Source organism: Pecten maximus, chromosome 12, assembly GCF_902652985.1.
Source record: "Pecten maximus chromosome 12, xPecMax1.1, whole genome shotgun sequence".
Taxonomy (NCBI): domain Eukaryota; kingdom Metazoa; phylum Mollusca; class Bivalvia; order Pectinida; family Pectinidae; genus Pecten; species Pecten maximus.
In genome coordinates, this window is record NC_047026.1 from 32,132,247 (window position 1) to 32,156,942 (window position 24,696).

At 35.1% G+C, this 24,696-nt stretch overlaps 1 protein-coding gene across 2 annotated transcripts; it reads left to right on the top strand.

The window, feature by feature from the left end:
* The first annotated feature begins 4,197 nt into the window (after positions 1-4,197).
* Positions 4,198-23,986, top strand: LOC117339078 (melanotransferrin-like). Of its 2 annotated transcripts, XM_033900452.1 has the most exons (14): positions 4,206-4,331; positions 4,686-4,694; positions 7,641-7,773; positions 10,403-10,620; positions 12,798-12,956; positions 14,329-14,513; positions 15,164-15,473; positions 16,092-16,338; positions 16,573-16,688; positions 17,747-17,863; positions 18,379-18,552; positions 18,690-18,884; positions 19,836-19,911; positions 21,496-23,986. In XM_033900452.1, the coding sequence occupies exons 1-14, from the start codon at positions 4,265-4,267 to the stop codon at positions 21,764-21,766; spliced, it is 2,277 nt and encodes a 758-aa protein (XP_033756343.1). In that variant the 5' UTR covers positions 4,206-4,264; the 3' UTR covers positions 21,767-23,986. The 2 variants fall into 2 exon arrangements, with proteins under 2 accessions (XP_033756344.1, XP_033756343.1); XM_033900453.1 differs by lacking the exon at positions 4,686-4,694 and having other exon boundaries at positions 4,198-4,331.
* The last annotated feature ends 710 nt before the right edge of the window (positions 23,987-24,696 follow it).

A 24,696-nucleotide genomic window follows, 5' to 3' on the forward strand; every position in this document is an offset into this window, starting at 1 on the left:
TTTTAAACAATATTATTGTTGAAATCATTCGTGGCTCTCGGATGAATTTCCGGGGTTTTTTTTGTGGGAATGTTGATTCTTTATTACTTGATGCATTAGTTATAGTAAGTATGGGATGCCCATATAACCCATTCTTCATGAAATATTCGGACGCGATATAACGCACGGTTATATGACTACAAATCTCCTTCTTCTAAGTTAAACGTGACAATCTGAGGTCCCGGATTCGATCCCTACCAAGGCATTGAAAAGAAAAGACGTATTGTATACAACACGGGACTGAGGACAAAGGGAGATAACTACCACAATAGGTCATATTTTTCTCTTACAAGGCCTCACTAATTCAGCCAATCAGCTGGTGTTTCACGTGAACCAAGTCCCCGAAGAAAATGTGTTTCTTAGGTTTGTAGTTATTTTTTGAGTAAATAACACATGCAATGAGTACTTTCTATATACGAGAAAAAAGAGTAGGGTCTTGAGATTAAAAAAAAATCAAAAATATACACTCCTGGTATAAATAGAACGATGTAGGATTCCAGGTGTAAAAGGCGGGAATTCCCCAGGTGGGTGTTCCCCTGTCAATCTGATTAAAATACAGATCATCACCTTATACTTTCATGTTGAGGCCTCAACGTGATAGTATAAGGTGATGATCTGTATTTTAATCAGATTGGCCAAATTGTGGACGCCTTTTGTCTGGCGTCGTGCATCGTAAACAAATCACATTTTGACTTCTTCTCAAAAACCAAGAGACCAACAGTCATGAATTTAGGTCAGTAGCATGCTGGGATAAAGGGCTATCAAATTCGTTCAAATGAATGACCTTGATGTACTTTCAAGGTCAAGGGCCAAATGTGTTAAAATCTTTTACGGACTTCTCAAATACCAAGAGGCCAAGGGTTATGATATTGGAAAAGTGGCATGCTTGGATAACTGTCAAAAAAAATTGTTCAGCTGAGTGACCTTGACCTACCTTCAAAGTCACACTGGTCAAATGTGTTTAACTCTAAAGACAAAACTACTGTATCAGTACGTATTCCAGAGTTCAGGTGACCGTTATGACCCATGGCCTCTTGTTAATATCTAGAATAGATTAAATACCCCTTCTTCATTTTCATATGTTACAATATATTAGTGATTATTTAGCGGGTTTTGACACTTTCTATGAGAAGCAAGTAGAACGACATTGGATTCGTCGGCAACGGAATCGAAGCAAAAGTATCATTAAGAACTTTCTTTTGGTCACTGTATGCCAATTTTGAACAGCTATTAACTGAGAAATCCAGAGGAGAAATAGATCTGACAGGAAAAAAAAAAAAAAAAAAAATTAAAACAAAATTGATAATTGAAAATAAAGAGTAAAAACCACTTGGATTTTCATTTTTCGATTTATTGACACAGGATTCGAGATTACTGAAAAACAGCCCTATAGCTTTCTTTTTCATATTATCAACTTTGATTGCGTGCTCATAAATTTATTTGGACCAATCATCACGGCTCTTAGAACGAATATTCATACCCTGCCTACACTGCTCTCCGGCAGGGTATGAAGTCCCTCCCATTGCCGATAGTGTAGCAAGCCCCTTATGAGCTTTGTTCTTCATTCTGTCTCGTATACGACAACGTATGGTGGCATATTTCTGCCATCGAGTTGCCGACTTACGACTTAAATGTGTCGACATATTTCTGAGAAGATGTCGACATCATAAAGAAATATGTCGACATAAACCGAAAAATATGTCGACTTATTAGCTTAATTGCCGAGATAATAATGCCATGCTATCTATCTAGGAAGTCAGAAACTCGTCTTTTTATCGTGCGGTGATATATTTCTGTTTCCTAGATAATTATCACGGCAATATTATCTCGGTAATAAACTATTAAGTTGCCACCATAACAACGTTTTCGTAATACATCACTAAATCAGTGTGTACAATGTATCTGAAACGATCTGTTATTGCAGAAGTTGGCATACATGTACTTTCAGTGTTCCAAAGATCAAGTGATAGCATCAGGGGAGAAGATCATATGTGCATTGTATAACAGCTCACCAAATGGAAATCTGGATGAATTAAGGTATAGAAAATTTTCTAACCGTGTATTGACCAATAAAACGTTCCTACAGATTCATACTATACCACCAACATCTGCCGCTGCATCGTTTCATAGTTTGAGAACGTATCACCAGGTACAAACATGGACATCAGAGGCAAACCTGGATCCTGTAGACTGGGGATGGATGCTATTGGAGGACAGACTTTTGCCAATCAAAACAAACAAAGCTGCAGCACCCGAGTGCCTATTACGGATAATCCGTTGCCAATGCAAGACAAATTGTGACACTAAACGATGTACATGCAGGAAACATGGTATGGAGTGCTCAACAGTTTGTGGAGAATGTAAGGGTACCAGTTGTTCCAACTCGTCCCAACCACTGACTGATGAGGTGGATGACAGTATTATAACTGATACTTCACAGGATTTATAAAAACAAACACGATAGACTCAACGGCTTGTTTGACTCCAAGTTAGGTTTCAAGTATGCATATATTTTGTACATAGCATTACGTACATTGTACCCACAGTGCATTAAGTCAACTCGTCCATTGTCAAATAGTACTGTCTAGACTTAAGAATTTGTCAAGAAAACAATTTAATTGTCTAATTTTCATTCTTAATTTACTGTGTTGGGTAGTCAAACATAAAGACCAAATGCTTACCTGATGTATTATCGTGTCCATGATTCTAACATTTCAATTTGGACAAAACTCCCACGGATGCCTTGCAGATGACTTGTCATTTAGGACAACTCGCCCCTAAATATCATCATTCACACATGATATTGCATAAAAATATCACGTTTTCATAGCATTTTTTCTGTTTTACTTGCTTCAAAAACGCTTATTTTCATTGTATTAAATATTTTGTCATTTACGTAGATTGTGCCATTTTCATTGATTTTGAGTATCAGATATTCAAGTTCAAGACCCAAAAAATATAATTTCCCCTCATCTGGTCACTGTCGATTTTTGATATGTTATTCTTGTGTTTTAGTAGTCTTTAAAAACGTGTGATTTGTTTCTGTTGCAATTACTTTGAGGTTTGGCCATTTTTAGCGTAGGGTGACTAGACTATACTAGCTATGGTTTTCTACGTCACAGTCAATAGAAGGGGAATTGATATTTTTTAACAGGTAACTGTCGTTATCAAATCGTTAAATGTTAAATTGTCGGCTATATCATACTTCCAAATGAGCCTTCATAAGATGTCTTGCAAAAACATGAAAATGATCAATTTATGAATGTAGCTTTGTGATCGCTAATTGACATCAAAAACTCCGTTATTCAAACCAGAGACGTATATCAGAATACAAACACGTCTCTGTTCAAACCAGGGAATACGTATATTGGCAGTAATAAGTATCGGATCAACAAGTGTGGCCATATGAGCGGTTCAGTTGTTTCTGTAATAATTTTATAAAGATTAAAATTGGCTGTTAAGACGTCTCAATTTCTATTACGATGTTTTAAATCCACATTAAAGTCGCCAAGAATAACAATACAACCTCAGAAAAAGTAATTTAGATAGCTCACTCTAAACAGAGGTCTCTGCTCAAAACATGCATGTGATTAATTAAGTCGATACTTCTATAAGAGATTGGAATTTTAAGGGAAAACTTATCAAACTCTATAGTTAATTAAAATCTTTGGAAAATGATCACATGTTCTTGAGTCATCCTTGATAATTATTGCATACATGTAGTCTAGTCATGAAAATAAAACTCAAGAACTTCATGTAAATTATCTAATGTTCTGTTATTTGATAATACGTCACGATATTATAATACCTTTCATACATTTCATTTCCACCTTGAATCCTGCTGCTTAAAAGTTTAAAAAAAAAAAAAAAAAAGTGATAGTCAATTGCCTCCCCTACATAACACACCTGCCGGGAATGTTTGACACTAGTGGCGCTCTGACCAGGTATGACCTCATTTAGCTATATATCACTACGCGTTTGGGCTAACATACTCTCATATAAACATACGGTACTAATTATTATATTCAATCATTTGTTTTACATAAACACTTCCCCCATATGTACTGTGTAAATAAAATGCTATCAAAAAGTAATTGATTTCCAAGCTCCAATTAAATTAGGGACTATATTTTATCTACCTGTATTCAAACCAACAGGTGAGATGACTAACTAGCGGAAGTGAAGTAATGTAATGGCGACCTAGTTGTTGTTGTTTCAGACCAAGATGAGAACAGTATTTTGGTCGCTGCTTTTGCTGGCATCGCCTATTTTACAGGTGTCGGCGGATGTTTGTAAGTATGAAATAACGATTTGCTAACATGTGCGTATGTAAGTCCAACTTTCAAGGTAAAACTGCGTAAAGGTAAACATGAAACAGCCCCCCCCCCCCCCTCCATTTCCTGAATTTTGAACAGCCTCACCCTGTCGCCGAGATTATATATATATGTTAGTATACCTACCATCAAGGGAACATGCTTATTGTATTAATGTGACACATCCTCAATTCTTACTCTGTCTCGGTATTTGCACAATGTAATTTAGTGGTAACTTTCCCCTATCTCAGTATCTGCCTATATCTAATTATATCTGTGTGTCCTTATATAGATGTAGAATGTATTTTGTTGGACTTGTTATTTTGTATACAGCAGACACAGGTGAGCCCGTGTGTTGTTTGGTGTTACCTAACTTGATGTTGTGATGAATCTCACCTGTTAACGAAGCAGAGAAATTCGAATATTACAATAAAATCAAAGTGTAAAAAAAAAACCTCATAAAAAGATATTGTATAACTGCTAGAGAAAGTTATACATGATTGCAAAAGTAATCCATGCTGGTGGCCACCATAGCAGGGGGCAGAAAAATCATGCTTTCATTTGACCATTTGATGTTTCGTAATTTCAATGCTTCAATGTTTTTCCCTGTGTCTAGGAATTAAGAACATCTGATAGATACATGCTTTCAAACTAAGTTGAATCTTCTGTTAAAATCATACTTTAATTGTCAACAAAAAGTGACAGAAATCTCAAAACATATTTCATGTCATTTTAAATATGTATAATTAATTTCCAACTTCACAATTCCAAAAATCTAACAAAAACAAAATTATTAAAACTAAAGGCTTTGTACTATGTCAGGTTTATTGCAAATCAGAAATGAATTTTATTTAAAGATGCTATTCTTTCATATAAAGATACAGGGAAATGGGTGAGAATAAAACATGTTTTTTCCACTTCTTTGTAAAGATGGTAAGTCATATGGGTTTTCCCCTACACAGCAAGCTCTGTTCACTCAAAACCAATGTTTTTCTTACAAAATAGCACAACAAGGTATTAGTGAAAAAACTGGCTCACCTATATGAAGGTGGCCAAAGAAATTTATTATCAATAATTAAAGTTTTAGGTAAAGTTTGCATTAAAATGAAATGCTTTTCAAAGCCTTGATTTTTGAGTGAAGGTGTGGCCTTATTAAAGCACCTCTTTAAATTATACATATATTATTAAAGAAAGTCTGAGTTAAAACATAATGATATTTAAATCAAAATGATAACACTTGTTAGATTGTATTTATTGTCAAAGGAGTGAAGGATAGATAGAATGGCACCATGTAAACACAAAATAAATGGTATTCAGTTTCTTTATTAAACAAAATGTTTACCCATACTACATTGGGCAACAAAGGATATATCAGTGTTTTTGTTCCCATTATTTTTCAGTCTACTGTGGCTTTTGAGTTGGGAAAATTCATCAACATTTTGAGAAATTTGGGAAAATACCAAATTGCAAAAAAACAGTACTGATTTTGTCGAATAAATTTATTTATACATAGTTCACCATGTTTTCAGCATTATTAAAGTAAACATCACTTGCAACTAAAGAACACATTAAGTGGTCTACAATCATAATATGCCCATAATATGCCATCATGGTGAGATATGACTTGCTGTTAGTACTGTTTTCATTGTTTTAATTCTTTGAAAAGATCAACAAGTTCCTCTAAATCAGTCAATGAAAGCTCCTTGTTCAGGTGGCAAATCCTGGTTAGAACAAGTATTCATACCCTGCATGCACTGCTCTCCGATAGGGTATAGAAATCCCTTCTACTCAGGCTACAGCCGATAGTGTAGCCAGCCCCACACCGGGCGGGGCGGTTGTATGTACACATATTTTTGAGTAGAATTTACACATCAATTTATGATTTTGATAATTCCTATCAGTATCCTAATTAATGTATCACTAATTTTAACAAGACCTTCATGTCTTTTTCAGTCGGTCGTATGTGTAGTATTTGATTTCACGATGTCTGCATCATTTTAGCACTTGAAATCACTGACATCTATTACAAAGCGTTTTAATGATCAAGATCGAAAAGAACAAAGATCGCAAGCCTCTAGGCCTACAGGATGATGTTACATGTTTGAAGTACTAGTGATAACATTCATAATAGTTAGGTTTGGAAAATACTTCCTGGCTTCGGAAATCGCGATGTTATCATAATTTACAAAATGTCAGAAAGTAGGTAAAGGATTTTTTTTTTTTCAACTTTATTAATTGGGAAACGTCATTGAAATTTTCGGAAAATAAAGCATTTTTGGCATAGGGGAAACAGCCGATATTCGGTGGTAAAACAGGACAAACAAAAACACTGTATATGTACATACACATAGTAGAGGACCCAAACAAACAAGTAAGGAAGTGTGCATTCTTTTATTGAATATGTTAAATTTGACAATATTACTTCTATTGACAAATTTACACAAGATTTAGATTGGATAAAAAAAGACTATTTAGTACATGTATTTAAATTAAGTTGAATGAAAATGAATTGCACAACAATTAAAGCTTAGAAATATTGTTGTTAACATCATTCATCAGCATTACATATATTTGTCGTAATTATCTTCCACAATAATTACATGATTGTACCCTGTTTTTAGTGATTATGCTGTGTTTTCCACCTCATATGACATTTTTCTCCAATTACTTGTCTGACTGTTAAGAAATCTGTATTTGAAATTGTCACATTTTGATAGGAATTTGTGATCACTAACTGTCAATAGGAGAGACAAAGTCCTTGAAACTGGGATGACTTTGAAAGTCGATAAAGTACAGACGCAGTGATTTGGAAGTGTGCATGCTGTTATGTATAATTGTCTACAGGTTGTTGTACATTTAATGTATTATGTACCATATTCATCTGCAAATCCCTACTCACAATTAAACACACCCCTTATATTTCTAATATGTTCAATTTAAGTGGTTCACAAATAAGCCCACCCCACATGTTAATTTTATTGTGTACACTTCAATACTTTACATTTACACAATGGATTGGACGAGGGTTAATATTTGGTATTATGAATACTTATTTATAGAAAAAGATAACACAAATGAATTCTTATGTACAATTTTATAACTGTATAGATAAGTAATAATTACATACAAAACATAAAGTCTTGATTTGTAATTTGTACATAATTATTATTTTGATGAACAAAATGAATCAAACAAAAATCATTGAATCAAAAAATATTTTCTCTTTAAACTGGTTATTTATGTACAATTCACTAACTACTATAAAAGGTGAGTTTTTTCTGCTTACAGTTTTACGATGGTGTGTGACGAACAGGGCAGAAGAGACAAAATGTAATGCTTTTATGGTGGCAGTAGCTTCACTGAAAGTCGAAGGTTTATACACAGGGAATGTTGTCCCAATCTGTGTATTGGGTTCTGATAGGTAAGTACAGTATGATCTAGATTAATATACAGGGGTCGTTGTCCCAATCTGTGTATTGGGTTCTGACAGGTAAGTACAGTATGATCTAGATTAATATACAGGGGACATTGTCCCAATCTGTGTATTGGGTTCTGACAGGTAAGTACAGTATGATCTAGATTAATATACAGGGAGCGTTGTCCCAATCTGTGTAATGGGTTCTGACAGGTAAGTACAGTATGATCGAGAGTAATATACTGGGGACATTGTCCCAATCTGTGTATTGGGTTCTGACAGGTAAGTACAGTATGATCTAGATTAATATACAGGGGACGCTGTCCCAATCTGTGTATTGGGTTCTGACAGGTAAGTACAGTATGATCTAGATTAATATACAGGGAACATTGTCCCAATCTGTGTATTGGGTTCTGATAGGTAAGTACAGTATGATCTAGAGTAATATACAGGGAGCGTTGTCCCAATCTGTGTATTGGGTTCTGACAGGTAAGTACAGTATGATCTAGATTAATATACAGGGAACGCTGTCCCAATCTGTGTATTGGGTTCTGACAGGTAAGTACAGTATGATCTAGAGTAATATACAGGGAGCGTTGTCCCAATCTGTGTATTGGGTTCTGACAGGTAATTGTACAGTATGATCGAGAGTAATATACAGGGGACATTGTCCCAATCTGTGTATTGGGTTCTGACAGGTAATTGTACAGTATGATCTAGATTAATATACAGGGAATGTTGTCCCAATCTGTGTATTGGGTTCTGACAGGTAAGTACAGTATGATCTAGAGTAATATACAGGGAACGTTGTCCCAATCTGTGTATTGGGTTCTGACAGGTAAGTACAGTATGATCTAGAATAATATACAGGGGACGTTGTTCCAATCTGTGTATTGGGTTCTGACAGGTAAGTACAGTATGATCTAGATTAATATACAGGGGACATTGTCCCAATCTGTGTATTGGGTTCTGACAGGTAAGTACAGTATGATCTAGATTAATATACAGGGGACATTGTCCCAATCTGTGTATTGGGTTCTGACAGGTAAGTACAGTATGATATACAGGGAACATTGTCCCAATCTGTGTATTGGGTTCTGACAGGTAAGTACAGTATGATCTAGATTAATATACAGGGAATGTTGTCCCAATCTGTGTATTGGGTTCTGACAGGTAAGTACAGTATGATCTAGATTAATATACAGGGGACATTGTCCCAATCTGTGTATTGGGTTCTGACAGGTAAGTACAGTATGATCTAGATTAATATACAGGGGACGTTGTTCCAATCTGTGTATTGGGTTCTGACAGGTAAGTACAGTATGATCTAGATTAATATACAGGGGACATTGTCCCAATCTGTGTATTGGGTTCTGACAGGTAAGTACAGTATGATCTAGATTAATATACAGGGGACATTGTCCCAATCTGTGTATTGGGTTCTGACAGGTAAGTACAGTATGATATACAGGGAACATTGTCCCAATCTGTGTATTGGGTTCTGACAGGTAAGTACAGTATGATCTAGATTAATATACAGGGAATGTTGTCCCAATCTGTGTATTGGGTTCTGACAGGTAAGTACAGTATGATCTAGATTAATATACAGGGGACATTGTCCCAATCTGTGTATTGGGTTCTGACAGGTAAGTACAGTATGATCTAGATTAATATACAGGGAACGCTGTCCCAATCTGTGTATTGGGTTCTGACAGGTAAGTACAGTATGATCTAGAGTTATATACAGGCGACGTCCCAATCTGTGTATTGGGTTCTGACAGGTAGGTACAGTATGATCGAGATTAATATACAGGGGACATTGTCCCAATCTGTGTATTGGGTTCTGACAGGTAAGTACAGTATGATCTAGATTAATATACAGGGACATTGTCCCAATCTGTGTATTGGGTTCTGACAGGTAAGTACAGTATGATCTAGATCAATATACAGGGACATTGTCCCAATCTGTGTATTGGGTCTGACAGGTAAGTACAGTATGATCTAGATTAATATACAGGGAATGTTGTCCCAATCTGTGTATTGGGTTCTGACAGGTAAGTACAGTATGATCTAGATTAATATACAGGGAATGTTGTCCCAATCTGTGTATTGGGTTCTGACAGGTAAGTACAGTATGATCTAGATTAATATACAGGGAATGTTGTCCCAATCTGTGTATTGGGTTCTGACAGGTAAGTACAGTATGATCTAGATTAATATACAGGGGACGTTGTCCCAATCTGTGTATTGGGTTCTGACAGGTAAGTACAGTATGATCTAGATTTATATACAGGTGGCATTGTCCGAACCTGTGTATTGGGTTCAGATAGATTTATATACCAGGTTGGTGGCCTGTCCTGTTTAGAAGGGTTCAGATAGCAGGGCTTTTTTCTTACTGGTGTGGGAAAGGGCCTTTTTGTCTCATTTTGGGAAGAAAATTGGTGAATTGGGAAAGATTGTTTCAGGAGTAAACTGCAAATTTTGGGAATTTGGCTTAAATATGAAGTAATTTCAATTGGGAATAGGGCCCATTAACAGCCCCAAAAAGCCCTGGATAGTTATGCATAGTACCAGCAAATTGGACCTGGTCTGATTAAACTCCAGTGTAAACTGATTTGTTTGATGTATTTGGTAGCTTTGACTGTATGAAGAAGATCCAGAACAGTGATGCTGATGTCATGGCCCTGGACACTGGTCAAGGATACTTCGCTGGTCACCAGCACAACATGATGCCCTTCCTGGCCGAGAGCTACAGGGACCAATCCATCCACTACTATTCTGTAGCTGTGGTCAGATCTAATGATTTATCCCTCACCATCAACAACCTCAAGGGCAAACGAGTCTGCTTCCCGGGTAGGTTTAGCCTTGGTATAATGTGGGGATATGTAATATGTCCTGCTTCCCGGGTAGGTTTAGCCTTGGTATAATGTGGGGATATGTCATACGTCCTGCTTCCCGGGTAGGTTTAGCCTTGGTATAATGTGGGGATATGTAATATGTCCTGCTCTGCTCAATATCAGAGTACTCCAACAATGTTAGAGGTTTTACACGGCGAGACACTCGCAGTCGGCAAAATCATATCCGATAGAAAAAAAGCCGACCAGCGGCCTCTTATGTTATAGGAGTATATATCAGAGATGATAATGTTCAGCCAATTGGCTGATTTCAGCCTTTTTGAGAATATCAGTGTAATGTAAACTTGTAATTTTTCCCATTGAAAAGATTGAGTTATCTAATTTTCAGTCTTTTTGCCCTTAGTCCATTTTCATCTATGTACATAATGTATATATAATCCAAGGAAAAATGCCAGCATTAGATAAAGATTGAAATATTGTATATTCTCATTTTTCGTTTGATGTTTTATTTAAGAAAACCATGAAAGATGGGGTCACCGACTATGGAGATTTAATATTAGTAGCAGCCCCCACACCAGTTCCTTTTTATTTTTCACTATATGTAGATACATGAAAATAAAAGAAATTAAAATGGGGGCCATATGTTGATCTATCCTTTAGCCATTAATGCAAATGAGTGTTTAATTTACATTGTAACATATTGAGGACATAACATATGGTCACAATACGAAGAACCTTGGTGTGGGTTACAGAGTAAATAGTGTTGGTCAATTGTATTTTATTCTACAGTTATTGGTATGGGAGCTGGCTGGGTATATAATGTTGACATTGTATTATACAGGTATTGGTATGGGAGCTGGCTGGGTATATAATGTTGACATTGTATTATACAGGTATTGGTATGTGAGCTGGCTGGGTATATAATGTTGACATTGTATTATACAGGTATCAGTATGGGAGCTGGCGGGGTGTATAATGTTGACATTGTTTTATACAGGTATCAGTATGGGAGCTGGCTGGGTGTATAATGTTGACATTGTATTATATAGGTATTGGTATGGGAGCTGGCTGGGTGTATAATGTTGACATTGTATTATACAGGTATTGGTATGGGAGCTGGCTGGGTATATAATGTTGACATTGTATTGTATTGGTATGGGAGCTGACTGGGTGTATAATGTTGACATTGTATTATACAGGTATTGGTATGGGAGCTGGCTGGGTGTATAATGTTGACATTGTATTATACAGGTATTGGTATGGGAGCTGGCTGGGTGTATAATGTTGACATTGTATTATACAGGTATTGGTATGGGAGCTGGCTGGGTGTATAATGTTGACATTGTATTATATAGGTATTGGTATGGGAGCTGGCTGGGTATATAATGTTGACATTGTATTGTATTGGTATGGGAGCTGGCTGGGTGTATAATGTTGATATTGTATTATACAGGTATTGGTATAGGAGCTGGCTGGGTGTATAATGTTGACATTGTATTATACAGGTATCGGTATGGGAGCTGGCTGGGTGTATAATGTTGACCTTGTATTATACAGGTATTGGTATGGGAGCTGGCTGGGTGTATAATGTTGACATTGTATTATACAGGTATCGGTATGGGAGCTGGCTGGGTGTATAATGTTGACATTGTATTGTATTGGTATGGGAGCTGGCTGGGTGTATAATGTTGACATTGTATTATACAGGTATTGGTGTGTGAGCTGGCTGGGTGTATAATGTTGACATTGTATTATACAGGTATTGGTATGGGAGCTGGCTGGGTGTATAATGTTGACATTGTATTATACAGGTATTGGTATGGGAGCTGGCTGGGTGTTTAATGTTGACATTGTATTATATAGGTATTGGTATGGGAGCTGGCTGGGTGTATAATGTTGACATTGTATTATACAGGTATTGGTATGGGAGATGGCTTGGTGTATAATGTTGACATTGTATTATACAGGTATTGGTATGGGAGCTGGCTGGGTGTATAATGTTGACATTGTATTATATAGGTATCGGTATGGGAGCTGGCTGGGTGTATAATGTTGACATTGTATTATATAGGTATCAGTATGGGAGCTGGCTGGGTGTATAATGTTGACATTGTATTATACAGGTATTGGTATGGGAGCTGGCTGGGTGTATAATGTTGACATTGTATTATACAGGTATTGGTATGGGAGCTGGCTGGGTATATCCTATGGGCCTTATGTTGGAAGCCAACATGATTCCTATACAGGAGTGTAATGCTGTGGTCAAGTCAGTTACAGACTTCTTTGGGGACATGTGTCTGCCCGGGGCGCTATCATCATTCTACAATCCGTTTGGTAAGTATATAAAACATACTATAAAACATGCTAAACTGATGTTTCAGTTGTATCTACTGAAATATATTTCTTGGTTTATTGTGTAAAATGTAATATTTAAACTTAAAACTAAGGGCTGAATGCATGTTAAAATCAAAGCAATAATTTGCAATATTCTTTTATATATGTAGAATTTTATATATAAGGCCATATTAAATTAATTACCGTATTTGACCTTATAAGGGCACCTGCCCTAATAAGGGCGCCCCTACCTTTTTTCAAGGAAATAAATCTTTGACTGAGTGTCAAAATGGTGTTCAAAAGTAATAATTCATGTGAAATATTTTGCTACTTTATGTGTTCAATTTTCTTCAGCAAATTAAGTAACTGGGACACATGTTTTCGCCACATTTTGTGTATTCCTACAGGCTACAGATGACATGTCAGTGCAAAGAGCACCCAAAACTAAACACACATACAAATAATAACTTACCATCTTTATTTGAAGATAAAGTAAAGACTTCATTCTTGTTGATAAATAACTTTTGTTCAGAACAGAAAGCTAGTAAAAGACATTGTAAATCAATTATTAGGTCAAAGAAAACGATGTCTGATATGATCTGGGAAATCACCTGTTTCTATAAATAGAACACAAAAGAGTTCCATTTGAACATAAATGGTGGAACACACGTTCTCTGGTCTAAAGATCAGCTGGCATGGTTTACAAGTTTACAGGAGTATTCAAGTGATGTTTAAGCTTAATATATGATAATGAATAGATATCTTCATCTGGAATATTTTTATGACTGAATATTTTACCGTTTCCACAACCTTGGGTATTCTGCTATAAGGTATAGTCTGTTTCATAAAACTTCAAAATAACTTATCTTAATAAGGGCGCCCCCACTGTCAATTACCCGCGCCCTGCGCCCTTATTAGGTCAAATACGGTAGTTGGTTCTCAGGCCAAGTTTTGAAAAAATAGATGAGGGAGGGAGGTATTTTATTTGATCATTTTATTGGATACAGCTGAGGGCAATGTTTTTTTTTCACATCAAAATGAAATATATTACATGTATAATAAATATATTGAAGCAGTTTCTGTGGTCACAAGGGGCCACGGTGACCGAGTGGTTAAGGTGTTCCGACACTATATCACTTGCCCTTCACCTCTGGGTTGCAAGTTCTAAACCTACGTGGGGCAGTTGCCAGGTACTGACTGTAGGTCGGTGGTTTTTCTCCGGGTACTCCGGCTTTCCTCCATCTCTGTTAATAGGGCATTAAACAAAATAAACCAAACCAAGCTGTGGTCATTAACTTCAACAAGAAACAGCAAAATTTTCACATTTTGTTTAGGCATATATACTTAAATGTAAAAATGACTTGTTGCCTAGGTAACAACCCAACCTCCATCTGTAAGCTTTGTACTGGAGTACTAGAAGAGAGGTGTTCGACCTCTGACCCGTACGCTGGATATGATGGTGCCTTCAACTGTTTGAGGTCAGGACAAGGGGATATAGCTTTCCTCCGACATGACACTGTGGAGATGATGCTTGTTAACAATACAGAGCAGTTAACGGTAAGTAAAGGTCATTCAAAATGTACTAATGAAAGGTAAGTCAAGGTCATTGTTGATTCACCATGTGAAGGTCACATACCAAAAGATGATGTAATCGTGGGTCATATAACTGACAAACACGATATAATGGATTCTTATTGAAGGTAATGGGATAGATATTCTGATCAGACATGGAACATTGTATTTATTATGCTGGATGATATTTATACAAGAGGCAGGTGAAGGTCATCTTTGATCTGTCTACTTAAGTCAGAGGCAGATGAAGGTCATCTTTGATCTGTCTAATTAAGTCAGAGGTAGGTGAAGGTCATCTTTGATCTGTCTACTTAAGTCAGAGGTAGGTGAAGGTCATCTTTGATCTGTCTACTTAAGTCAGAGGCAGGTGAAGGTCATCTTTGATCTGTCTAATTAAGTCAGAGGTAAGTGAAGGTCATCTTTGATCTGTCTTCTTAAATCAGAGGCAGATGAAGGTCATCTTTGATCTGTCTACATAAGTCAGTGGTAAGTGAAGGTCATCTTTGATCTGTCTACATAAGTCAGAGGTAAGTGAAGGTCATCTTTGATCTGTCTACATAAGTCAGTGGTAAGTGAAGGTCATCACTGATCTGCCCATGGGCAAGGATAATCACAGCCTGTACTTTGTGTTGTAGGATTACTCTCTGCTGTGTCAGGATGGCAGTCGTAGGAGCCTGGAACAGTATGATCAGTGTAACTTCGGTCGGATCATATCAAACATGGTGATGACGTCCAGCCTCAAACAAGACTCTGATGTGGCCGCCTATAAAAACTTCCTACTACAGGCATCCAGCTGGTTTGGGCCTAATGGACAATACAGAAACCGTTTCACCATGTTCAGTTCTCTGGAGTGGAAATACTTTGGTCGAAGAGATCTCATGTTTTCTGATGTGACTGAGGGATTGGTTGATGTAGGCCAAAACAATACTTACTACAAATGGGTTGGTAAGTATGTTATAGACATCTATATATGCAGACATTATTGTACAAATGTAATAAAGAATGACGAAACAATTTCAAAGGAACAAAACTTAAATGAAATCACATGATTGTAGATAGTGACTTTGGATTCCATGACAGTTATCTTAGGATTTATTTCCTATTTGGATGACAAATCATGGATTTTACACGGTGTCAGAAATGTCTTTTATAAAGTCCTATTCCCAATTGAAAATTAGCTGTTTTTCCCCAAATTTGACCTGAATTTAGCTAACCTGCTTGAAGGGAATATACGATAGGCCCTATTAGTTTTGAAATATTAAGATAAAGTTCATTCATGTATTCCCTATGACTACAGATCCTGAGTTTTATATATTTCTGTTTCTATGAATACATATCCTGAGTTTTATATATTTCTGTTTCTATGAATACATATCCTGAGTTTTATATATTTCTGTTTCTATGACTACATATCCTGAGTTTTATATATTTCTGTTTCTATGACTACAGATCCTGAGTTTGATATATTTCTGTTTCTATGACTACAGATCCTGAGTTTTATATATTTCTGTTTCTATGACTACAGATCCTGAGTTTTATATATTTCTTTTTCTATGACTACAGATCCTGAGTTCTATAGAAAAGTGAGCAGTCTAAACTACTGTCCTTTGAACTCAGCACGTTGGTGTGTTATCTCCAAAGATGAAAAGTCCAAATGTCAGATCATGTTGATGGCATTTGAAGCAAAAGACCTTCGACCTCGACTTGACTGTATCCTTGGCTCCAACACTGATAACTGCATGTCGATGATCGCCAACGGTGACGCTGACCTCATGAACCTTGACCCTGGTGACGTGTATGTGGCTGGAAGGTAAACACCTCTACTTGAACTTCTCTATAATAAACAGAGGCAAAACCATAAACATGATAGTGAGATTGGTATGATTGAAATGATACTAATGTTAACTGTACACTAAAGATCTGTTATTATTGATTTCAAATTGTAATATCTCATTATTTCTAAAATCTTAAAACACATGCCAATCAAAAACTGCAGTAAGCTTTGAGTAAGTACATTTTACACCATTTGTGAATATTTTTGTAGGAAATATGGTTTGAAACCCATAGCATCAGAGGATTATGGGAACATGAACTCCTCGTTTTACGTTGTTGCCGTGGCGAGGAAGAGAGACCACTACATGACACTCTTCAACCTGAAAAGTAATATTTCTCCCTATATCATCCTGTGTTTTCTAATGAAGCTGCTAATGTTTCTGTTTTGTGATGTTTTAGTAATACATACACAGGTCTATAAATAGTGGTCAGATTTCTATCTCTTAACTCGTAAATATTTTGGTCATGGTTAGTACATTTTATTATCTAGTGTGGTCTATATCTCCTACATTGGGTGACACTGGCACTTAATACTAGTGGCATGGGCTCACCTAGGGGAAACTGACCTAGTAAAGTTGACCAATCTGACCTATATTTTGACCTCTGACCTACATCAAAGAAAACGTTTGTCTTTGTTCTATCTCCTGCATTACATGTTACTAGAACTTCTAACTTGTAGTATGAGTTCATCTTATTTTTTGCAAACTTAACATCCATGCTTTCTCGGCATGTAATTTCAAATCCAGTGGATGACTAATTTGGCAAATTGTCTTGTTTGAATTTAACTAGGAGTGGCATGGTCAGTATAAGGTTACATGTAAAACATCAAGGTCAAGTGATTTCAAATCTGCTTAAGATTTCATATAGGAGAGTAAATATAGCTGGATAATGAGGGGAGACATTTTTATCACAAATACAATTTTCTGGTTTCTGATGAATTTCACTTTTTTGGTCAATAAAATTAAACACCAGTGTCCGTGTAGTTCAGATTCTGAGGATAGATTATACCTGTTCAATAATTTCACGTTTTTGCCTAAGTAGTCATGATATATATATACTAATATTTAGCATTGTATGGCACTGCCACTATATAACCCTACCAATTCAGTTGCGAGTTCACCAGCTTATGAACTGCCAACTGAAATTTGAATTTGAAAATTTCAAAAAAAAATTGCACGACAAATAAAAAATCGCAGATGGTAAATATAAGCATTGAACGGCTTTCAGTTGGCATTCATAATCAATATGAATGCCAACTGAAAGCCGTTCAATGCTTAATTGAACTCCAAACTTATCACTTTGACATTTGTGTAACATCTTATCACATTGACATTTGTGTAACATCACATTGACATTTGTGTAACATCTTCCTATTTGTGTTACAGAGAAGCGTGCCTGTTTACCTGGGATAGGTAGAGGGGACGGATGGATCGTACCCGTCAATATCTTCATTGAGACTGAGCAGTTTCTGCCTCAGCATTGTACAATCTTTGAAAATCTTGGTAGGTATTTAACTGATATTTTTTTAGGGCCTCACCATAATTATGACTGAAGAGAAAAGAATTTATTTTTGATGGAAACAATAAAATTTACTAGAGCTTTCTCTATTTACTTTGTTTTCAACTATCTAATTTTTGCAAATTTATTTTGAAACCATGCAGTGAAATTCACCATGTTAGGTTATTATTAGAGTACAAGAAATCATGTATGAGAAGACCTTTCCATTAGCACTACATTTGGGGACATATTGACCTTGACTGTCACCTTTGACCTACTTTTTATTAAAAACTTAACCTTGACCACAGAATAATATTAACCTCATGACAAGGCCTTTACAATGATACTACATTTGTGGTCCTGCTTACCTTTACCTTGACCTTTGACCTACTTTTAAAAAGCTTAATTATGAATTTCAGCAATCTTCTGACAACTCTTGTTTCTATAAGGGCAGACTAAGTACTCTTTGTGTGGTGTCAGTTTTGTAAAATAACCTTTAAATTGTCCTTTTTTACCTCAGGTCAGCTGTTTGTGCGAAGTTGTATCCCTGGGGCTGTGGATAAGTTATACAACCCCACACAGACCCCAGTCAGTCTTGTAGAGGCCTGCGCCTCTGGAGGGGCCAAGAAGGGTCGACGTAACAGCGACGACTACTACTATGGTGCAACAGGGGCATTCAGATGTCTTGTAGAGAGTAAGTACTTGTCCTTATAGTCATGATATATCAGCTATTGATAGATAAAAAAAACCAGTTGTGAAGTAATCAGCTTTTGTTAAATGTAAATATTTTTTTATACGTCAGTTTTACATAATGCCATTGTTTAATTTCAGAGGGAGGAGACATAGCCTTTGTCCGTCATTTGACCGTACGAGACAATACTGACAGCAGAAATCGGGCTATCTGGGCGAGAAATCGTCGTGCTGATGACTATGAGCTCATGTGTAAAGATGGAAGCCGTACCCAGATTGACAACTGGAGAAACTGTCATCTTGGCAAAGTACCGGCTAACGCTGTGGTAACAGCCCGTAAGTGTCTGGTATTGATGCAAGGGAGCTACCCTCTGCTAAATACATGTCATTTCAATAATGCCAACTAGCTTTGATGATCTTCTATGGAAATATTTTTAGTTTACCTGAAACGAAGTCACAAGAGACCAATTCTAACCACCTTTTGTCCGTCGTCATCTGTTGTGCATGGTCTGTCCATAAATAATTTACATTTTTGACTTCTTCTCCAAAACAGCTGAACCAAATTCAAAGAAATGGAAGGAAGCTTCCATGGCCAAAGGTCAACCACATTTGTGAATTATATGGTCCAAACCCCCCAGGGGCCTGAGGGGCTGGACCAAAAAAGGTCAAATTGACTAAAATTTCAGAAAACTTCTTTTCAAAACCCAAATATGGTAGAATCAAATACTCTTCATAAATGGAGGGGTCTTAAGATGCTTGACCAAAATTGTGATTTTCATGACCCTTGGGGTCTGACGTTTGTCCATTGGGAGGGGTGAACTTAACTATACTATAGTTTATATAGGGAAATCACAATTTTGACTATCATTTGTTTGATTTCTATTGGAATTCATTCTAACTTTGTTAACATTATCAGCATGGGAGGAGAGCTTCATGGTATGCACATGTTGGTACTGACTGACCCCTAGGGCTTATGGGCAGGGCCAAAAAGGTTTAATTAGATTAACTGAAATATTTCAAAAACTCAGGTGACTGTTAAGGCCCATGGGCCTCCTGTATTTCTTCTTTTGATAGTAGGCAGTTTTTGGGGTACTATAATCATTACAAGTACATTTTATTTCACATATTCAGATACACAGAACAGTAGGACACATATTGTGACAATAATATTGTTCACATTTGTATCAGCTTATATAGAAAATATAGAACAATAACTCATACAAAAAAAAAACCTGTAGAAGAATAAGTTATTGAGTCAGTAATAATGTGGTATTCATTTCATTTCAGAATACAAGTCTGAGGAGGAGAAACTTATATACTGGCAGCTAATCAATTATGGACAACAGTTTTTCTCGTCGGACATGTAAGTTATCTCTGGATAGTGTTCATTCAACCAAATAAAACATTCAACAAATAAATCTCAGACAATGATTGAAGAATTTTTACCAATGATGATTGTGGTCATGAAGTCAAACAATATGTGATGATTTCTTACGTAAATTAAAGTATAACAATATGTGATGATTCCTTTTGTAAATTAAAGTATAACAATATTTGATGATTTCTTACGTAAACTTAAGTATAACAATATGTGATGATTTCTTACGCTAACTAAAGTATAACAATATGTGATGATTTCTTACATAAACTAAAGTATAACAATATGTGATAATTTCTTACGTAAACTAAAGTATAACAATATGTGATGATTTCTTACGTAAACTAAAGTATAACAATATGTGATGATTTCTTACGTAAACTAAAGTATAACAATATGTGATGATTTCTTACGTAAACTAAAGTATAACAATATGTGATGATTTCTTACGTAAACTAAAGTATAACAATATGTGATGATTTCTTACGTAAACTAAAGTATAACAATATGTGATGATTTCTTACGTAAACTAAAGTATAACAAAATGTGATGATTTCTTACGTAAATTAAAGTATAACAATATGTGATGATTTCTTACGTAAACTAAAGTATACAATATGTGATGATTTCTTACATAAACTAAAGTATACAATATGTGATGATTTCTTACATAAACTAAAGTATACAATATGTGATGATTTCTTACATAAACTAAAGTATAACAATATGTGATGATTTCTTACGTAAACTAAAGTATATCAATATGTGATGATTTCTTACATAAACTAAAGTATACAATATGTGATGATTTCTTACGTAAATTAAAGTATAACAATATGTGATGATTTCTTATGTAAATTAAAGTATAACAATATGTGATGATTTCTTACATTAACTAAAGTATAACAATATGTGATGATTTCTTACGTTAACTAAAGTATAACAATATGTGATGATTTCTTACATTAACTAAAGTATAACAATATGTGATGATTTCTTACGTAAACTAAAGTATAACAATATGTGATGATTTCTTACGCTAACTAAAGTATAACAATATGTGATGATTTCTTACGTAAACTAAAGTATAACAATATGGGTACAGTGAATACTGTTGATATCAGGGCGTTGTCTCACTGGTTTGGAATGAGGCCTTTTTGTCTCATTTTGGGAAGAACGTTTGTGAATTGTGAATTATTTTTCAGGAGTTATAAATAACTGCAAATTTTGAGAGTTTGGCTTCAATATGAAATTATTTCAATTTGGAATGGGGCCCATTAACAGCCTCAAAACCACCAGAAAAAACCCTGGGTGTTATGATGATACAATAAATACTGTAAAATTTAATTATATGTACATGGTATATAAATCAATTCCTTCCCTCAGTTGGGATATAGGCCTAATGAACATCTAACAGAGAAATTAATTACAAATATCCTTTGTGTATGACCCTGATTAAAAGAGGATTTTCATTCATGTAACACAAAGACAAATAAATAATGTTCAAAAGTATACATATCATTCTTATACCTTAGCCATGTTATGTAGTAATTTTTGTTTGTCTTACAGAATCGGTGACTTCAATATGTTTGATTCTGGGAAATGGTCCTCAAAGTCATGGTCTAGCGACCTCATATTCACGGATGACGCAGTGCGACTGATGAAGGTGGAACCAGAGAAACAGAACTATAAGTCATATCTAGGACGCTCCTTCATTAATCAAATAGAAAACCTACACAAATATACCTGTGTTCCAATCAAAGAGGCTAGCTCAGCCTCAACGTGGTCAGCGTCGACAGCCATACTAACACTCGCTGTCATACTCCAACTTCTGCTCTGAAGGTCATACCTGTGTTAACATTTCAGTATAACTGACTGATTTCAAATTCAGAACTTATTACATCCTGTTTCAAATAAAATACTAGGATTTATTTTTGGCAGTTTTTTGAAAAGTAACGATGACAAATATTTCGTCAGTCATATATTTCCTTTCTAACATTAAAATAATAATTAACAATGAACCTAGAAACAACAAAGATATAAAAACACTGTTTATAATAAGTTAGCAATGCCAGACAAATTTTTATATCCGAAGAAGAATTACACTAGCTTTTCCTCTGTTAGGTTGGTCTTCCATGTATTTTACGCATCAAATGTTTTATTTGTTAATGTTTGGTCATGTTTTCGACTTATCTAATTTTATCAAACGGTTTGATTTAACCGGAGAAAAAACAGTGTTTTTATTATGAGATAATTATTACATTCCATTTCATATATATCAATGATCAAATCAGCTCATTCAACTATTTTTGTAAACAAGTGTCTGTATATTTGTCTGTGTAAATAGTTGTATACTTGTAAATATGTACAAATTTCTAACCAGTGTCTACTTGATCATGTGCCATTGCAATATTTTTGAGTTCTGTTTTAAAAGGGTACCTATTATTGGATTACCTCCCCTTACTATTACCCTCTGATAAACTCCAGGGTTTCTCTATAATAACTTATAATTTAAGACAGAACATTTGTTGGTTTATTTCATTAAATATAGCTCAGTTTATAATAAACCAGGGTTAATTATGTTGATGTATTCAAGTGCAAGTGTTCAATCTTCTCGGTATGATAATACAAAAAATTGTTACAGAGACAAAAACTATTTTCTATTGTGTTACAAATTATGAAAATATATACATGTACCTGATTTGTATTCTGGACATATCACAGTGGCCATCTTGATTAGGATATCTTTTATGAATACAAGATTGTTGTATGTATAAGAATTATAGGTGAACAGGACACAATATGAATATGGCAGTTAAATAAATCTCTAAATTGAAGTACAAAAAAACATTCAAAGTGATTAAATCAGGGAAAATATTTCTTGTAACATTAATGTTTGAGTTATCCTGTTTGGGGCTTCATTGACAATAACACGTTGTACCATACACTCTGCCATTATTGGGTCCTGTTGGTAGTCCCTCTCTGTACAGATATGTTAACACTTATACATAGATCATTTCTGTACATCTTCACTGATAAAAACACTAAGCTTCATCATATACCATCATTGTATATATATGTTCATCTTGAATCTTGAGAAGTGTATGAATTATGGTTGTAGCATTTGTGATAATGGGAGATCTTAATTATAATAATCATTATGGGAGAAAGAAACTGTTTATTTACTCTATAATTATAAAGAGCACTTACACAGATCCAGGAACAAGTTGTAATAAATTACGTATTATCATCTGGGTTCATATAGCATGAAATGTTTACAGATAGTATGATATACCGGGATCATTATATGTGGAGTATTTTACTAGAGTTACCTCCCCTCGTATTGAATCTTTCACATAAAATGTGATTCTGGTGTACTGCTTTAATAGGTAGCCAAATAATAAAATGGAACTGCATTAGGAGTTGGCAGGAATTGTTGCTAGTTTTGATATGACATTAAAACAGCCATACATGGCATTTCAGTTAACATATAGACAATATTCTATTACATGGGATGAAGGGTTATTTGAAATATCCCCAAAAAAACGTCTTTTCAACTGATATGTTAGAGTTGAATTCCTCATTTATGTTGGGTTATTTATTTCTGTAACTTTAGAAGCAGGAAATGATATTGAGATGTGATGTTAAGTGTTTTCATGTTAGACTCTAGAAAATGACACAAAACTCCAGAATCAGTCCAGAATCGGTCCAGAATCAGTCCAGAATCAAGTTTGCTGAAACTAACAGTGTATTAACACAATATCAATTGTTTAAATATAAGATATTTTAAGTGTGACAATGGGGGCAAAATTATGCATTTCTATGAAATTTCTTTAAATAAGGTTCTGGATGAAAAGGATTTTTTGATTCAATAGATGTAACTTAATTCTCACCAGCAGTGATTATAACTAGTAAGTGCTTATGTATATAATAATGTGTGATTGATTGTAAAGAGTCTATAAATCATCAAAGCAGTGTCTAGAAAATCTGTATATAGATCATAACAATAAATTTGTACCATTAAAGAATTTTTAATAAAATATTTTGATATCTATAAAAATGGTTTTGTTTATTGATCTCTGTTGAATTACCTTGATATGTTGTAAATTATTGACAGACTTTGTAATAACACATATAAATAGGTAATAATAGGGTTTAGTTAGTAATAATGATGGTATGGTCCAATATAAGTACCAGATCCAAACAGACATTTGCTGGATGTGTATTACTAGAAGTAGATGATTTGTCATGAAGTAATAAGCTAGTAGAGACAATGAATTGTCAAATTTTCGAGGCAATCTGACCCCTTTATGAAGATATAGCTATTGAACATGAAAAAAATTATGTAAGTTAAGTAGATAGACAACGAACAGTATCTTTGTTTATGTTAATTTCAGCAGATAATTTATTTGATCTAATGTAATTAATAAGAAAACATCATTGGTGTACAAATATTTATAAATAGCTAAATAAAAGGTCTAAAAAGTTACAGCACAAGTTAAAACGATAGCTAATATGTATATAAATATAACTTTGAAGTTCTCCAATGCAAATATATAATGGACAATGCCCTACAACACCATTTCCATGTTCTTACAATGTACATCACCAGAAGAATACTGAAAACAGGTATTTAAATTTCGACAAATGTATTGACATAGATAAAAGTCAATAGGATTAGACATCAGGCATAGCTTATTTAAGTCTTCTCCTTAGTAACATTTAAGGGGAAGTAACTCCTTGAAGTAGTCGGGACTTATTCAGTGTTGT